Source organism: Cnephaeus nilssonii (genome assembly GCF_951640355.1).
Source record: "Cnephaeus nilssonii genome assembly, chromosome: 7".
NCBI classification, from domain to species: Eukaryota; Metazoa; Chordata; class Mammalia; order Chiroptera; family Vespertilionidae; genus Cnephaeus; species Cnephaeus nilssonii.
In genome coordinates this window covers 85,849,844-85,867,828 of record NC_137078.1, presented here as the reverse complement: position 1 = coordinate 85,867,828, position 17,985 = coordinate 85,849,844, and the positions used below count along the sequence as shown (strand labels likewise).

The following is a 17,985-nucleotide window of genomic DNA, read 5'->3' as shown; positions in this document are numbered from 1 at the left end:
GGCCTTCGGGGCGGGGCGTCGGCTCCCGGTCGGAGGAGCGTGAGGCGCGGAGGCCTTTCCGGAGGGGATGGAGGAACCGGTAAGTGGTACCTTCAGAGGCCGAGGAGGCGCGTTCGCCGTCGTTCACTCACTGAGCGCCCTGCCCCGGGCGCTGGGCCTACAAAGAATCACTCTCCGTGCCCTCGAGTTCAGTCGGGAGATTTCCGAAGCTGGAGAGGAAGGGCTCCGCTGGGACCGCCGTGGGCTGGAGGAGGAGCAGCGACTGGGTGGGCTGCGGGAGCGGCTCTGGGAGGTCTGGGAGGGGAGAGGGAGGGGGCGCCTTAAGGAGAGGTGATAGAGCCCTGGCCGGTTTGGCTCAGTGGATAGAGCGTTGGTCTATATGGACTGAAGGGTCCTGGGTTCTATTCCGGTGGAGGGCGCATGCCTGGGTTTCAGGCTGGGTCTCCTGTAGGGGGCGTGCAGGAGGCAGCCGATCAATGTTCTCCCGCAATCTCTCTCCCTTTCCCCTCTGAAATCAATAAAAATATATTTTTTTTAAAAAAAAGAAGAGGTAATTGGTTGCTCATATGATGAAAGCATTATTTGTTCAAGGCTTGTCTCTTCCGCTAATCCTATATAATAAAAGCCTAATACCTGTATGCAAATTGTCCCCTCCACTGGGAGTTCGACTGCTCGCTCTGACATGTACTGACCACCAGGGGGCGGCATGGAACATGGCGGGCGTTGACAATGCAGTGCTGGCAGCCCTGATGGGTATGGTGGATGTCCGGCTTCCATGCACACTGAGGGAGCTGGGCGGGGCCCAATGACTCTTGCAGAGGGGGGTGGGGGGGGCCAGGTGCTGCCCAGGGCCCAGCGGTCAGCTGAGACCTGCCCTTAGACGCCAGATGCTCCTGCTTCGATCACCAGCCAGGCCTAAGGACCGCACCCATATAACAAATTTCCTGTACCGGGCCTCTAGTAGATAAGTAATTTCTCTGAGTGCTTACTAAGTAACTATACTCAATTGTCTCAGGGACTTTTCATAACCCTATGTATAGATATTATAATTATGCCCTTTTATAGATGAGGAAACAGGATTGTATCACACAGCTAGCAAGTGAATTAAGGACTGGAATCCAGGAGCCCACTCCAGAGACCACAGTCATAATCACTGTGTCCTTTGCATATTTTGTCCTTTGAATGAATGAGCGTCAATATACAAACAAATAGTAGCTGTGAAGAATTAAGCACCTTTTCCTAGCTGCTGTGGCTCTGGTTAGACTAGTGTTGGCCTGCAGACTGAAGGGTCCTGGGTTCAATTTCTACCTCTCCCTCTCTGAAGTCAAAAAATATATTAAGTTTTTTAAAAAAAGAATTAAGCGCCTATTCTGGGCTTAATCTAGTCATTAATTTTTATCCATACATGTACTTTACAAAGTAGGTACTTCTGTTTTTTCCCAATTTATGGAGAAGGCAACAGACAGAGGGGAGGAAGCTTCCTGATGACTTCAAATGTGTTTCTCCAGCCCCACTTTTCTCCTGAGCTCCAGGCCTTACTATCCTGCTGCTTCCTTGACATCTACACTGGGCTGTCTGATAAACAGGCTTCTCAGAACGCAGACTTCCCCCTCCAAACCTCGTCCCTTTCTCAGTGAGCCCTTGGAATGACCCTGGACTCCTCTTTCTCTAGCATCTCACATCCAATACATCAGCAAGTCCTGTATTCTCCGTCTTACAGATGCCTCAGGAATCACTGTTTTGCCCGGCCGATGTGACTCAGTGGTTGAGCATTGCATTCTATACATTCATCAAAATTTTAAAATCTTGATCTTCAAATGACAGTATTAAGTAAATAAAAAGCAAGAGAACTCTTAAAACTCGACACTAAAAAGCCAAACAACTCAATTTTTTAAAATGGCCACAAAATTTGAAAGACATCTCACCAAAGAAGATAAACAGATGGCAAATAAACACATGGATGATGCTCAACTTCATCAGTCATTAGGGAAATATAAGTTAAAGCTCTAATGAGGTAACACTACAAACCCACTGGAATGGCTAAAAATTAAATAAAATGACAAATCAAGTGATGACCAGAAGGTAGAGCAACTGGAACTCTCATAAATGTTCGGGATTGTAAAATAGTACAACCACTTTGGAAAACAGTTTGTCAGTTTCTAATAAAGGAAAACATGCACCTACCATATTACCCAACCATTGCACTACAAGGTATTTCCCAAGAGAAATGAAACGACACATCTACCCAAAGACTTGAATATAAATGTTCACAGCAATTTTATTTGTAATACCCAAAGACTGGAAACAACCCAAATGTCCTTCAACAGGGGATCGGATAAACAAATTGTGGTATGTTAGTGCAGTGGAATACTACCCAGTTATAGAAAGGAACAAACTTTGGCCATCCAGCATGGCTCAGTGATTGAGTGTTGAACTATGAACCAGGCGGTCAGGACACATGCTGGGGTTTCGAGTTCAATCCCCAGTGTTGGGCATGCAGGAGGCAGCCAATCAATAATTCTCTCTTGCCCTGACTGGTTTGGCTCAGCGGATAGAGTGTCGGCCTGCGGACTGAAGGGTCCCAGGTTTGATTCTGGTCAAGGACATGTACCTTGGTTGCGGGCACATCCCCAGTAGGGAGTGTGCAAGAGGCAGCTGATCGATGTTTCTCTCTCACTGATGTTTCTAACTCTCTCTCCCTCTCCCTTCCTCTCTGTAAAAAAATCAATAAAAAATATATTTTAAAAAATAAATAATTCTCTCTTATTGATATTTCTATCCCTCTCTCCCTATCCTCTCTGAAATCAATAAATATATATTTTTAAAAGGAACAAAATTTATATTTGCATCAAAATGGATGAATCTTGCCCTAGCTGGCTTGGCTCAGTGGATAGAGCGTCAGTCTGCGGACTGAAGAGTCCCAGGTTCAATTCCGGCCAAGGGCACATGCCTGGATTGAGGGCTTGATCCCCAGTAGGGGGCGTGCAGGAGGCAGCCAATCAATGATTCTCATCATTGATGTTTCTATCTCTCTCTCCTCCCTTCCTCTATGAAATCAATAAAGAAATATTTTTTAAAATTGGATGAATTTTCATGTTGCTGAGTAAAAAGAAGCCAATGACTACATTTATATAAATTTTGAGAAAATGCAAAGTAACATCTAGTGGCAGAAAGCAAATTAGTGGTTGCCTGGGAGTGGGGGTCAGGAGAGAAGAATTTAAAAACTATATGGGGCCCTGGCCAGTGTGACTCAGTTGGTTGGGTGTCATCCCATAAACCCACCAAAAGGTCACCAGTTCAATTCCTGGTCAGGGCATGTGCTTTGGTTTTAGGCTTGATCCCCAGGAAGGGGGGACAGAGGCATGTAGGAGGCAGCTGATCCATGTTTCTCTTTAAAATTTTTTTAAAATTTATCTTTATTGTTGAAAGTATTACAGATACCCCCTTTATTTTTTTCCCCATTGGCCCCCTCTACCCTGCATCCACCTCTCCCAGGCCTTCACCACACTGTTGTCTATGTCCATGGGTTATGCTGCATATCTATACTAATAAAAGGGTAATATGCTAATTAGGACAGACGTCTTCCGGACATCCATCCGGACAAAGCCACAGCAGCTGTGAGGCACGGGGTATGTTATGAGGCATGAGCCCTGGTGTCTGCAAGGCCTGGGGCTCGGGCCTTGCAGCCGCAGTGGCAGGCAGTGGCAGCAGCAGTGGGGTGATGGGGGCAGCGCCTTCCCCTGATCAGCCTGGTCGCCTCCCATCAATAGGACATCCCTCGAGGGCTCCTGGACTGTGAGAGGGGGCAGGCCAAGCTGAGGGACCCCCACCAGTGCACGAATTTTCGTGCACTGGGCCTCTAGTATGTGTATAAGTACCCTAGTTAATCTCTCCCCACCCCCCACCCCTGCCTTCCCTCTGAGAGTCATTAGTCTGTTCCATGCTTCTATGTCTTTGGATTGGATCTTTTTTGTTCACCAGTTTATTGTGTTCATTAGATTCCACATATAAGTGAGATCATATGATACTTGTCTTTCTCTGACTGGCTTATTTTGCTTAGCATAATACTCTCCTGAACCAGGAGGTCAGAACACATGCCCGGGTTTCGGGCTCAGTCCCCAGTGTGGGGTGTGCAGGAGGCAGCCAATCAATGATTCTCTCTCATCATTAATGTTTTTATCTTCTCCCTCTCCCTTCCTCTCTGAAATCAACAAAAAATATATTTTTAAAATACATTGGGAAACCAGCTGGCATGGCTCAGTGGTTGAGTGTCAACTTATGAACCAATAGGTAATGATCCAGTTCCCAATCAAGGCACATGCCCCGTGTGGTGCAGGAGGCAGCTGATCAATGATTCACTCATCATTGATGTCTCTCTCTCTCTCTCTTCCTCTCTGAAATTATATATATATAAAATATATATATTAAATACATGGGGAAACTTTTGGGGGTAATTACTGTTCATTATCTTAATTGTGATAGTTTTAATGGGTATACTAGTACACATGTCAAACTCCTTATATTGTACAGTTTTCATATGTGCAGTTTATTGTGTGTCAATTATACCCCAATAAAGATATTTTTTAAAAGTAAGCAAGAGCCCTAGCCGATTTGTCTCAGTGGATAGAGCATTGGCCCTGGGACTGAAAGGTCCGGGTTCGATTCCGGTCAAGGGCATGTACCTCGGTTTCAGGCTCCATCCTCAGCCCCGTTGGGGGCGTATGTGGGAGGCAACCAATCAACATGTCTCTCTCACATCAATGTTACTGTTTCTTCCCCTCCCTTCCACTCTCTCTAAAAATCAATGGAGCCCTAACCGGTTTGGCTCAGTGGATAGAGCATCGGCCTGCGGACTGGAAGGTCCCAGGTTCAATTCCGGTGGGGGGCATGTGTCCTGGTTGCAGGCACATCCCCAGGTGGGGGTGTACAGGAAGCAGCTGATCGATGTTTCTCTCTCATCAATGTTTCTAGCTCTCTATCCCTTTCTAGCTCTCTATCCCTCTCCCTTCCTCTCTGTAAAAAATCAATAAAATATATTTAAAAAAATAAAAATAAAAATCAATGGAAAGACATCCTCAGGTGAGGATTAACAAAAATAAATAAATAAATAAATGTAAGCAAGAAAACCTATTTTAAATATATTTTTTATTGATTTCAGAGAGGAAGGGAGAGGGAGAGAAAGATAGAAACATCATTGATGAAAATCATTGATCGGCTGCCTTCTGCACCGCCCCCACTGGGGATCAAGCCTGCAACCTGGGGATGTGCCCGCAACCGCGAATTGAACTGATGACTCTTGGTTCAAGCCACACGGATGGGACAGCAAGAAAACATTTAGATCATGTAATTTGCCTGCCTCCAAATCACTGACCTCTGAACACATTTGATACAAAAGCTGAAGTCCCCAGACTGGCCTCTGAAGCCACTTATGATTTGCCTCCTCCTCCTCTCTGTCATCATCGCCCACCACTTACTTCCCCCTTTCTGTTCCCTCTTCCCAGTCTCTCAGCTCTTGGAGTACTCTTTTTTCTTTTCTTTCTTTCTTTTCCTTTTTTTTTTTTTTTTTACCTTCACCTGAGGATATTTTTCCACTTTTTTTTTTTATAAACTAGAGGCCCGATGCACGAATTACGTGCAAGAGTAGACCTTCCTTCCCCCGGCTGCCGGCGCCAGCTTCCCTTGCTTTGTCTGGAAGGTCGTCCAGAAGGACGTCTGGTCTCATTAGCATATTACACTTTTATTATTGTAGATATATTGATTTCAGAGAGGAAGGGAGAGAGAGAAACATCAATGATGAGAGAATCAACAATGGGCTGCCCCCTGCATGCCCCCTACTGGAGATCAAGCCAGCAACCTAGGCATATGCCCTTGACTGGAATTTTACCTGGGACCCTTCAGTCCGCAGACCAATGCTCTATCCACTGAGCCAAACTGGCCAGGGCTTTCCACTTATTTTTAGAGAGAGTGGAAGGGAGAGGGAGAGTCAGAGAGAAATATCAATGAGAGAGAGAGACACATCGATTGGTTGCTTCCCTCATGCACCCTGACCAGGACTGGGATACGTGCCTGGGCTGGAATTGAACCCAGGACCCTTCAATCCACAAGCCTACGCTCTATCCACTGAGCCAAACCAGCGAGGGCTGGAGTACGCTTTGCCTGCTTCCACTTCAGGGCCTTTGCTCTTGCTGTTCTTTCTGCCTGGAACGATCCTCCCTGGACTTCACAGACAGCCTCATTACTCCCTCACCCTCTCACTTCCCCTGATTTCTGTTCAGATGTCACCTCAGACCACCCTGTTTTTAAAAAAATATTTTTATTGATTTCAGAGAGGAAGGGAGAGGGAGAGAAACATCAATGATGAGAGAGAATCATTGATCAGCTGCCTCCTGTACATCCCACACTGGAGATCGAGCCCACAACCCAGGCATGTGCCCCTGACTGGAATCAAATCCAGGACGCTTCAGTCCATAGGCCAACACTCTGTCCACTGAGCCAAACCATCTAGGGCCAGGCCACCCTGTTTTTTAAAATACTAGTGACCTGGTGCAAGAAATTCGTGCACATTAAAAGGGGATTAATTTGAGGAAATAATTTACTATTGCTATTTGCCCTTTCTCTATAATAGAAGTGTCAGAGATGAAAGAAAATTAGTAAAATGTATATGAAAACCTTCCTCCTGTCAGAGTCTGGGGCTCACCACGGGACCTAGAGTCAATTCCCCGCCCACCCACATGCACCTTAAAATCGCGTGAGACCCAGACCCGGCTGGCCCCCCCTCATTGGGCTAGATCCAGACCCAGCCAGTCCCACGCTTGTCAAGCCCTGGCGGGCAGGTGGCATAGCCTCAGGTCCCCTGGCCCGGTGCCAGGACGGGGGTGTGTGGCCTGAGGTCCCCCAGCCCAGACTGGGATGGGGGGCATGCCTTGAGGTCCTCCATCAAGCCCCACCAGGTGGGGGGCATGGCCTGAGGTCCCCCGTTAAGCCCCGCTGGGCGGGGGTGCGGCCTGAGTTCCTCTGACCCAGCACTGAGGGTGCACCTTGAAGTCCCCCGTCAAGCCCCGCTGGGTGGGGGACACGGCCTGAGGTCCCTTGTCAAGCCCAGCCAGGCAGGGGGGCGCAGCCTCAGGTCCCCTGGCCTGGTGCTGGGGTGTGGGGCGTGGGGCGTGGGGCATGGCCTGAGGTCCCCTGTCAAGCCCCACCTGGTGCGGGGAGCAGCCTGAAGTCCCCCAGCCTGGCCCTGGGGCAGAGGGAGCAGCCTGAGGTTCCCTAGCCCAGCACCAGGACAGGAAGCGCACCTTGAGGTCCCCTGTCAAACCCTGCCAGGTGGGGGGCGCGGCCTGAGGTCCCCTGTCAAGCCCTGCCGGGTGGGGAGCACAGCCTGAGGTCCCCTGTCAAGCCTCACAACAGTGGGGGAGGGCATAGCCTCAGGTCCCTGCTGATTGCTCGTTAAGGCTCCTTATGGGAACTTGGCCTCAGCTGTGGATGCATCCATCTTTGTGATGGAGTGATGGTCAATTAGCATATTCCCTCTTTATTAGATAGGATATTTTTATTGATTTCAGAGAGGAAGGGAGAGGGAGAGAGGGAGAAAAACATCAATGATGAGAGAGAAACATTCATCAGCTGCCTCCTTGCACGCCCCACACCGGGGATGGAGCCTGCAACCCAGGCATGTGCCCTGACTGGGCTCCTGGTTCATAGGTCGACACTCAACCACTGAGCCATGCCGGCTCGACCAGATCATCCTATTTTGATACAGCATGCTCTCACCCTTCAAGCCATTGCCCTCTTTGTTATTTATAGCACTTACTGCTCCCTGTCATCACGTTATCTATGTATTTATTTTCTGTCTTCCCAATTACAGTGTGAGCTCCCCAAGAACGGGAATTGTGTCTCTTTATTGTCACTGCAGTATAAATGCCTAGTATATAAGACAGCTAGCACTTATTGAAATAATTACTAAGTGAATGAATTAATGAATGAATAAAACTTGACCAAGGCCACATTGGGACTTAAACCCAGATCTGTCTAATGCAAATATGCATAAATTTACCTGTTAGGTTACACAGTTCTTCCTGAACTACCCTGGGAGGTGGGCACTGTGATTTGCTTCACTTAGCAGAAGGGGGAGCAGGGATGGGGAGGGGATTCAACTTGCCCTCAGGTCAGCTGACATCTGGATTCAAGTGTCAGGTGCAGCCAGGCAGGCACATGACCCCAGCCCACAGGGAGAGGAAGTTCAAGGAGCCTGATGCTGACAGTGCACTGCCCACATGTGCTGACCATAGTCTTCTGGGAAGACTGGGTTCAAACTGCATTTCAGGCTTTTTCATACCTCCCTGCCCTTGCTCAGCTCCCTTCTGCCCTGACCTCCCAGCTGTCACTGTCCTTAGAGACCCAGTTTCAGCATCACCTCCCCGCGAGGCCTTCTCTGACCCTGGACCTCCTTGAGTCCTACTCTGTTGTGGTATCTGACTGACTGACTGACTGACTGAATCAATGAATGAGTGAATGGCACTTAGCCACTTCCATTCATTCATTCAACCATAAATATTTACCGAGTTTCTACTTTGTGTCAAGCACTGAGGATATAACCATTGTTCCTGCCCTCAAGGGACTCGAGCCTAGGAGGGAGACAGACATCACCATGGACAAAATGACATGTGACCTTATTGGCCAGTCACCGAGGGGCTTCTGAGGGCATCTAACCCGAGGCCTGAGGAAAGATGCTCGGCATGGCTGGAGCTCAGAGCACCAGTGGGAGGTGAAGAAGGGGCTCTGGCACCTAATAGAGCGAGGTGGGAAGAACGTTCTGATGGAGGAATGGGTGAGGCAGGTGGGAGCGGGCAGACTCGCTTGGGCAGAGCCAGTGGAGAGGATCCCTCCAACCCACACACCTTCCTGAGGCGCCTCCTGGTTCCTCGGGCCTCAGCTTCCCCTCCTGCTCCTGGAGGGAGGGGGCAAACAGAGTCAGGCTCCTTCGGGCTCTACTGCGGAGGTGACCCACAGCCAGGAATCCCGAGAGACCTGACAAGATGGTTCCTCATTGACTTGTTTAGAATTAGCCAGAAGAAAACGTGGGCCCTCTCAGATCCCCAACCGGTCTAGCCAGAAGCAAAAACAGCAAGCATGGCCTTGGCCTTGGGTAGACTTGGGAGCTAGTCTGTCTTCCTTGCAGAGTGGCCTTGGGCTATGGTTATTTAACTCCTCTGAGCCTCAGTTTCCTCATTTGTAAAAACGGGCAGGATAACAACATCTGCTCACAGGCGGGGTGAGGAGGAAATACAACGATGTGATGGTGGCAACAGTGAGTACTTTCCCCCAGCCCACCAATTTGCCACAACAAGATAAACTGGTAAAATCCACTTGTGTGGGACCAGCCAGAACTCCAGCCTTGATGCCCTGGGTTGCCAGAAGGTCAAGCTGCAAAGGGTGGAGTGGATCTTGGAAGCAGATGTGCCTGCCTTACCCTTGCCCCTAACCCAAGTGGGACCTGACCACTTGGTCCTCTTAGGACAGTGATGGCGAACCTATGACACGCGTGTCAGCACTGACACGCGTAGCCATTTCTGATGACACGCGGCCGCATGCCGTGGATGAAACATTTGCTGCTCCTGAGGATGAAACATTTGCGACTAGAGTCTTGGAGTTAGTTTTTTCCTCAAAGTGACACACTACCCGAGTTATGCTCAGTTTTTTGGCGAAGTTTGACACACCAAGCTCAAAAGGTTGCCCATCACTGTCTTAGGACTTACTTTGCTGCCTCCTTTAGTGGCATATCGAGGGGGTTACACATAGTGAGACAAACTCAGATGTGAGTCCTAGCTCTGCTGTGTGACTTGAAACAAGCCATACATCTGAACTTCACTCTAAAATGGGCACACTCGCCCTGACCAGTTTGGCTCAGTGGATAGAGCGTTGGCCTGTGGACTCAAGGGTCCCAGGTTCGATTCTGGTCAAGGGCATGTACCCTGGTTGCGGGCACATCCCCAGTAGGGGGTGTGCAGGAGGCAGCTGATCGATGTTTCTCTATCATCGATGTTTCTAACTTTCTATCCCTCTCCCTTTTTCTCTCTGTAAAAAATTAATAAAATATATTAAAATGGGCACACTCTGACCCTCACAAAGGGTTGCTGCCCAGAAAGCATACGGAACAGCCCATCTGGCCTTATTAATGTTAGCTGTCCAGTCCACACGCCAATTGCACTCTGTTAACATACAAAACATTCAGCCCTCGCCGGTTCTTATAACTATAGTTAGTCCCCAGTATTCTATTTTTGCCCCTAATAGTTTGATTCCCAGTCGAGGCATATGCCCCCAGTTTCGGGCTGGATCCCAGTGTGGGGCCTGCGGTAGGCAGCAGATCAATGATTGTCTCTCATCATTGATGTTTCTTTTTTCTTTTTTAAAACTGTTGATGTTTCTGTCTCTTCCTCTCCTATCCCCTCTGAAACCAAATAAAAATATGTATTAAAAAAGAATAGAATTAGCCTGGCTGGCATGGTTGAGCATCGAGCTATGAACCAGGAGGTTATGGTTTAATTCCCGGTCAGGGCACATGCCGGGGTTGCGAGCTCAGTCCCCAGTGTGGGGCCTACATAAAGGAGGCAGCTGGTCAATGATGGTCTCTCATCATTGATGTTTCTATCTCTCTCTCCCTCCCCCTTTCTCTCTGAAATAAATAAATAAAAATATTTTTAAAAGTTTAATTCCAGCCCTAACCAGTTTGGCTCAGTGGATAGAGCGTCAGCCTGCGGACTGAAGGGTCCCAGGTTTCGATTCCGGTCAAGGGCATGTACCTTGGTTGCGGGCACATCCCCAGTGGGGAGTGTGCAGGAGGCAGCTGATCAATGTTTCTCTCTCATTGAGGTTTCTAACTCTCTATCCCTCTCCCTTCCTCTCTGTAAAAAAAAAAAATCAATAATATATATTTAAAAAAGTTTAATTTCAGGACCATTCTTTCCTTGCAAAGCCTCCATGCAGACCTTCCCTGAGTCAGTCAGGTTAGCATGTGGCCCCTTTTCGTCCACGACTCCCTGTGGAATCACAGTTGTCTGTTCTGCCTCGTTTCGGGTCACATCCTCTGCCAGGCCGGAGGTCCCAGCACAGGCAGGCAGGAGGAGCAGCGGGGCTGTTGAACATTGAACCCCAACACTGAGCAGGAGGCCCCAGGTCAGGATCAGTGGGGCTCCAGAAAGGCCCCCGGCGTCCCCCTCGGGACAGGAAGGAAGCACCTATAAGCCGTCATCTTTCTGAGTGGAGTCCCCAGGTCCAGCAGCAGGGCCCACTGGGGACTTCGGAGGCTGGGGCCGGAGAGAGAAACCATCCCCACAGATGGGTGAATGTCGTGGCCGGTCTAGCGCTGTAGTCGCTGGGCAGAGCACGCTGGATAATCGGGATTATCGCTCCTCCCCAGTTCTCCTCCCCGACCTTTTCATCCCGTGAAGCGGGCTTACTCTCATCCCCATTTTACAGGGGAGAAAACTGAGGCTCGCAGAGTAAGTGACTTGCCCAGGTGCCTTCACCGGCCGGTTTCCTGGGAGTCAGGGCTCCAGGGCTGATAACACGCCGGGCTCCACAGTCCTCTACGTGCGGGTGGCGGGTCGCTCAGAGCCCGGGGGGCGGGGCGGGGCGGGGCGGGGCCCCCTTCCCAGCCTCGGGGCGGGGCGGGGCGGGACGATGCCCGCGGGACAGGCTGGAGGCGAGGCTCGGGCCATGGAGGCGAAGGGCTGCCGCTACCAGTTTCGGATCGTGGTGCTGGGGGACGCGACGGTGGGTAAGACCTCGCTGCTGCGACGCTTCGTGGAGGGCGCGGCCGGGACCCTGGAGCCCGGGCCGGAGCCGGAGGCGGCGCCCACGGTGGGCGTCGAGTTCTACGGCCGCGCGCTGCAGCTGCCGGCCGGGCCGCGGGTCAAGCTGCAGCTCTGGGACACCGCGGGCCAGGAGCGCTTCAGGTGCGGGATGGGGGCGGGGGGGGAGGGGGCTGTGGGTGCGAGTTGCCGGGGGAGGGACAAGAAGGGGAGGGACGAGGAGGGGAGGGACCTGGGGTTTGGGGATCACTCCACCTGGCTAAGGGGGCCCCTCCGAGGGGTCAGCCTCAGAGGCCCAATTAGAGGTGTGGGTCTCCAGCCCTTCCCTTTGGAGTCATGCCACCTACACAGGCCGCTGGGCGGGCCAAGCCCCAGCCAGGTGCTGGAGACCTGTGGCGCCTTCCCCCACACCGCCAGGAAGTTCAGGCCTTGGGATGGGGGAAGGTCCCCACACTGACACCTGGAGGGATGAATGATGTGGGTGCGAGGGAGCCCACAGGAGCACAGAGAGCGAGGTCCCGGAGATGGGAAAGGAGGAGAGGTTTGCGTTGGCCTTGACGGATGCGTGGGAGTTTGCCAGGCCGAGAACGGGGAAGCGGACTTTCAGGCAGGCAAACATCAGGCCTCCTCCAGGGATGGAGGAATGGTCCGGAGAGGATGTGCATCAAACTTACTCCCAACTGAGAAGAGCCCTTCTCCTGGGAGAGAGACAGGCAGTGTGAAATGAGCTGTAATGGGGGGAGAGGGGGAGGGGAGGCAGACAGTGGATGCACGGGAGCTCTTGCCTCTGGGGGTGTCTTGAAGGTATCAGGCTCTCCCAATTTACTCCTTCCTCCTCGATCCCATCAGGTGCATCACCAGGTCTTTTTACCGGAATGTGGTGGGTGTCCTGCTGGTTTTCGACATGACAAACAGGAAGTCCTTTGAACACATTCCAGACTGGCACCAGGAGGTCATGGCCACTCAGGGCCCCGACAGGGCAATATTCCTGCTCCTGGGCCACAAGAGTGACCTGGAGAGCAGCCGCTGTGTCTCGGCCCAGGAGGCAGAGGAGCTGGCTGCCTCCCTGGGCATGGCCTTCATGGAAACCTCAGCCAGAAATAACTGCAATGTGGACCTAGCTTTCCAGACTCTTGCCAACGCCATCCAGCAGGCCCTGCAGCAGGGGGACATCAAGTTGGAGGAGGACTGGGGGGGCATTCGGCTCATCAACAAGCCTCCAATTCCCAGGCTCCCCAGCAGGAAGCGGCATGCAGGCCCGTGCCAGTGTTGACTCTGGGAGGAAAGGGGTTAAAACAGTGCCAACCTCAGACGTGCTGGTGGGATGGAGACTGTCTCTCCAAAGGGCAAATGGCGGAAAATACCCAAAGGGTTGATATAAACAGTTTCCTGGCATAGTCATGGCTCCTGGATTTTGGATCTTAGAGCTCAGCCCCTTTGCACCAGAAAGGTCTAGGCTCTGGCCAGGGAGCTCAGTCGGTTAGAGTGTCATCCCAATACGCCAAGGTTGTCCATTAGATCTATACAAGTCTCAGCCAAAGAATGCACCAATAGTGGAGCAGTAAATCAATGTCTCTCTCTTCCTCTCTCTCTAAAATCAATAAAAGCAAGTTCTAGAGGCAGGTGTACAGCTTCCTGTTGAGCCTGCTTCCTCATAAAACACCCTGCCTCAAGGGCGTGGGGGGTGGGGAGGTGCATGAATGAGACAATGGATGGGATATGCTCAGCCAGAACCTGGCACTTGCTGAGAACTAAGTGACAAGAACTGTCATCACCGCTCCTCTTGGCTGGGATGTGGCCATTTCCAGCAGCATTCCGGGGCTGGGACGCTGAGACGCTGAGTCTGTACACGGCCGCACAGGTGAGGATGAGTGCAGGGAATTTCAGGGGGAGCCTGGCTCAGAGCCTCCTTAGGTCCTCAGGCTTGGATGAGACTGGGCATGGAAAGAAGGTGTGGTTGTTGCAGCCCAGTGCCCTTGGTCCAAGGCCAGGGACTGGATCTGGATCTGGGAGGCAGAGCTGAAGAACCCATAGCCTCCTCCTCACCCTCATCCCCACCCCACGCCCCCCAGCTGCTGGGAGTGCTGTGGAATGAGGAAGACACTCTCTGGGAACTCCCTAACCCTCAGGGCAGCCCACATCCAATGAGGATCTAATGGGGGCAGGGTAGTCAAAGGCCAGGCTTTCTTGTCCCAATGCTGAAGGTTTATCACTCATTAGAGGCTGGGTGCACAAAATTCATGCACTCAGTGGGGGGTCCCTCAGCCCGGCCTGCACCCTCTCGCAGTCCGGGAGCCCTCGGAGGATGTCCGACTGATGGGTTAGGCCTGCTCCAAGCCGTCAGTTGGACATCCTTAGCGCTGCTTCAGAGGTGGGAGAGGCTCCCGCCATTGCCACTGCGCTTGCCAGCAGTGAGCTTGACTTCTGGCTGAGCGGCACTCCCCCGTGGGAGTGCACTGACCACCAGGGGCAGCTCCTGCATTGAGCGTCTGTCCCCTGGTGGTCAGTGCGTGTCATAGAGACCAGTCATTCTGTCATTCGGTCAATTTGCTTATTAGCATTTTATTATATAGGATAGGATCGTGGTCAGCAAACTGCGGCTGGTGAGCCACATGCGGCTCTTTGGCCCCTTGAGTGTGGCTCTTCCACAAAATACCACGGCCTGGGCGAGTCTATTTTGAAGAAGTGGCGTTAGAAGAAGTTTAAGTTTAAAAAATTTGGCTCTCAAAAGAAATTTCATTCGTTGTACTGTTGATATTTGGCTCTGTTGACTAATGAGTTTGCCGACCACTGGACCTAGAGCAATCAAAGATGGCTTCACGGAGGAGATGGTGCTTGTGTTGGGAAGAATCTCAACAGGTGTAGAGGGGGTGTCTTGAGGATGTCATTGGGTCAGTGGGCATGGACAGGGCATGGACAGTTGCCACAGCAAAAAGAGCACTGACTACTTAATTTTGTGACCTGGAGCCAGTTACTGCACCTCTTTGAGCCTCAGATTCTTTCTCAGTAACAGGTGACTGACATTCCCTCCATCCCAGGGTTCTTGGGAGGTTTTCAATCAGGATGAGTTTCTTAGCTTCCTCCCCATGGCAACTGGGACAGGTGGTGTCTCCCTGTGCACTGCTTTCTCCCTGCCTCCTCTTCCAAAAAAATCTTCACTCATCCTTATGACAATCTTGCAAGACTGACACAATTATCACCATTTCACAGATGGGAAAGTTTGGGCCAGAAGAGGGAAAAGATTTGCTTTAGAGCATATTATTATTCCTTCATCAGATTTTTAAACATGAACATCTGCTCTGTTCTGGGCTCTGGAGATACAGAATTGCCTCCTGGGGCTGACATGCTAATGGAAGAGAGAGGGAAAAAAATGAGTAAATAAGTGAACCAAACTATTTCTAGTTGTGGTGCCATAAAGATCACAGATAAGGGAGGTGGGACAGAGTGAGTGGGTCCTTTAGAGCAGGTGGTTGGGGAGGGCTTCTCTGAGGAGATGACCTTTGAGCTGAAACCTGGAGGAGAAGGAGCAAAGAGCCGAGAGATCTGGGCAGAAGGAACAGCTGCCAGCACCGACTGAGCATTTATTTTATTTTTTTACTTTTATTTATTGACTTAAGAGAGAGAGGGGAATGTTGATTCGTTGTTCTACTTATTTATGCATTCATTGGTTGCTTCTTGTATGTGTCTTGACCAGGGATCAAACCTGCAACCTTGGTGTATCGAGATGATGCTCTAAAACTGAGCTACCCAGCCAGGGCTGAGCACTTCTTATCTATCTATATATAAAACCCTAATATGCAAATAGACCGAACGGCAGAACAACCAAACAACTGGTTGCCATGACGTGTGCTGACCACCAGGGGCGCATGTGGAACATGGTGGGCATCAGGATGGTGGAGCAGGTGAGCGGGGACACCAGACCAAGGCGGGGCGCAGGTCGCTGTCATCGGGGTGAGCCTCTGGTGGTTACTGAAAATTCTTTGCTCCCACACGCTGCTGTCCCACCCAGCACTCGCACCTGCTGCCGGCACTGGCCCTGCTTGCACCCGCTGCTGGTGCCAGAGCCACCACTCGCACCCACTGCTGGTGCCTGGTGCAGGTCCAGATCGCTTGGCACCATCGGCAGGTGCAAGTGGCTGCTGCCATCCCCCATCGCCCCTGAGGGCTTCTCCAACTCCCCCTGCTCCTGAGGGGTGATCGGGGCAGCAGCCACCACTCGCACCCACTGACGGCTCCAGCCCTGCTCATACCTGCTGCTGGCGCCGGCCCCAATGGCTCTGCACCATCAGCGGGTGCAAGTGGGGCTGGCGCCATCAGCGTGTGGGAGCAGTGGCGGCGAGAGCGGCGCTGCCAGCAGACAGGGGACCAGGGGCCATGGTGGGAGGGGCTGGGTGGGGGTGCAGAGGATGGGCCTCAACCCGCCCCTGTGCCCATTGCAGCCTCGCAGCCCACAGTTCCTTTCAAGGTGCACAAATTCGTGCACTGGGCTCCCAGTGTAATGTATAAGGTAGTTACTTTAATTTTCCATTTTACTGATATGGAGAATGAGGCCCAGAGAGGTTAAGAAGCCAGTAAGGTCCGGCCGGTGTGGCTCAGTGGTTGAGCATCGATCCATGAACCAAGAGGTCATAGGTTTGATTCCCGGTCAGGGCACATGCTCAGTTGCGGGCCTGATACCCAGTAGTGGACATGCAGAAGGCAGCCAATTGATACTTTCCTCTCATCGATGTTTCTATCTATCCCTCTCCCTTCCTCTCTAAAAAAATCAATCAATAAATAAAAATTTAAAAAGCAGCAGCCAGGAAGTACAAGGGAGAGCCTGGAGGCAAGTACGAGCTGGGCTTTTCCTAGGAATCTATTGGAGATCTAGCCCCTAGAATGAAGTGAAGCAGCAGGGAGTGCCCTTAACTTGGTGTGGTTTTTAATCTCCGGGAGCTTCCCCACCCAGGATACAGGTCTAAACTGGAGCTTGCTTGGGGGCTAAGCAGCTAATCCTGGGGATGGAGGTGGGGATTTGACTGTCAGGTGCTCAAAACAAAGTCCCACATCCCTGGAGAAGGAGAGGAAGAAAAAAACGACCATTCCCTCTCAAAATCCTGGCCCAGTATTGAAGAACCAGCAGGAAGCCCGGCCCACCCAGGGCAGGGTCTACCTCCAAGGCAGAGAAAATGCCCATTGTCCCCGCTGCCTCCCCCCAGAAATGTCAGGTTCCCCATCTGTAAAGAGGGGATAATAATAGCTTTTATCTCACAGAGTTGTTGTGAGGATTAAGTGATTAAATGAACCCCTACCACAGGGAGGGGCTCCCACACTGTGAGCTTCTTCTTTTGCTAGTTGCTTATCATCAACCCTGCATCGACCCGGGGAGGTTACTTGGCTTAGGGGGTAGAGGGCCTCATGCCCAGGTGGGGGCGGAACTGCACCAGAGATGGACACTCCAAGTCCGAGAATCCCTTACAGCTCACTGGGTGACACCCTCTCCTAAACCCTCACATCCTGTCACCCAGGCATGTGAGGGCACCGCTTCAACTTTTCAAATGTATCCCTCTCTCCACTTTACCACCTACCTCCACTTCAATCCAGGCAGCAGCCTTCTGATGAATTTCTGCTTTTAGTTTCTCTCTCTCTTCCTCCTCCAGTCTGTCTGTTCTCCACTGCCTGGCCAGTGATCTTTTCAAAATGCAAAGCTGACCATGTCACGCTCCTGCTTAAAATCCTTCAATGTTAGTTTTTGGGTCAAGACCCCCTTTGCTGGGGCCGACAAGGCGCACCATGACCTGGCCCACCACATGCCTCAGGGATGGCATACATGCATGCCACGAGAGATCCTTTGGTTCAGCGGATAGAGTGTTGGCTTGCGGACCAAACCCCGCCCCCCCAGTTCAATTCCAGTCAAGGGCACGTCCCTTGGTTACAGGCAGGTGCTGCAGGAGGCAACCAATTGATGTGTTTCTCTCACATCAATATGTTTCTCTGTCTTTGCCTCACTCTTTCACTCTCTCTAAAAATCAATGGAAAAATATCCTCAGGTGAGGGTAAAAAAAAAGATTATGGCCCCCTCCCCCTGGCCCTGTGAACTTCTCCTTTGCAGCCCATCACAGTGAGGTTTTTTGTTTTTTTAAAAAAATATATTTTATTGATTTTCACAGAGAGGAAGGGAGAGGGATAGAGAGTT

At 51.2% G+C, this 17,985-nt stretch overlaps 1 protein-coding gene across 4 annotated transcripts; it reads left to right on the top strand.

Moving 5' to 3' along the window:
- Nucleotides 1-25: 25 nt before the first annotated feature.
- On the top strand, nucleotides 26-13,397 carry RAB42 (RAB42, member RAS oncogene family). 4 transcript variants are annotated; one of them, XM_079776522.1, is made up of 2 exons: nucleotides 26-79; nucleotides 12,660-13,397. In XM_079776522.1, exon 2 carries the CDS (start codon nucleotides 12,715-12,717, stop codon nucleotides 13,081-13,083), a length of 369 nt encoding a protein of 122 aa, XP_079632648.1. In that variant the 5' UTR covers nucleotides 26-79; nucleotides 12,660-12,714; the 3' UTR covers nucleotides 13,084-13,397. The 4 variants fall into 4 exon arrangements, with proteins under 4 accessions (XP_079632648.1, XP_079632646.1, XP_079632647.1 ...); XM_079776520.1 differs by lacking the exon at nucleotides 26-79 and adding an exon at nucleotides 11,676-11,772; XM_079776521.1 differs by lacking the exon at nucleotides 26-79 and adding an exon at nucleotides 11,695-11,776.
- Nucleotides 13,398-17,985: the final 4,588 nt, after the last annotated feature.

Coding starts and splice junctions, on each gene's coding strand:
- RAB42 (XM_079776519.1), top strand. CDS start 11,716: ATGGAGGCGAAGGGCTGCCGCTACCAGTTTCGGATCGTGGTGCTGGGG. Junction 11,955..12,659: donor GCGGGCCAGGAGCGCTTCAG/GTGCGGGATGGG, acceptor CGATCCCATCAG/GTGCATCACCAGGTCTTTTT.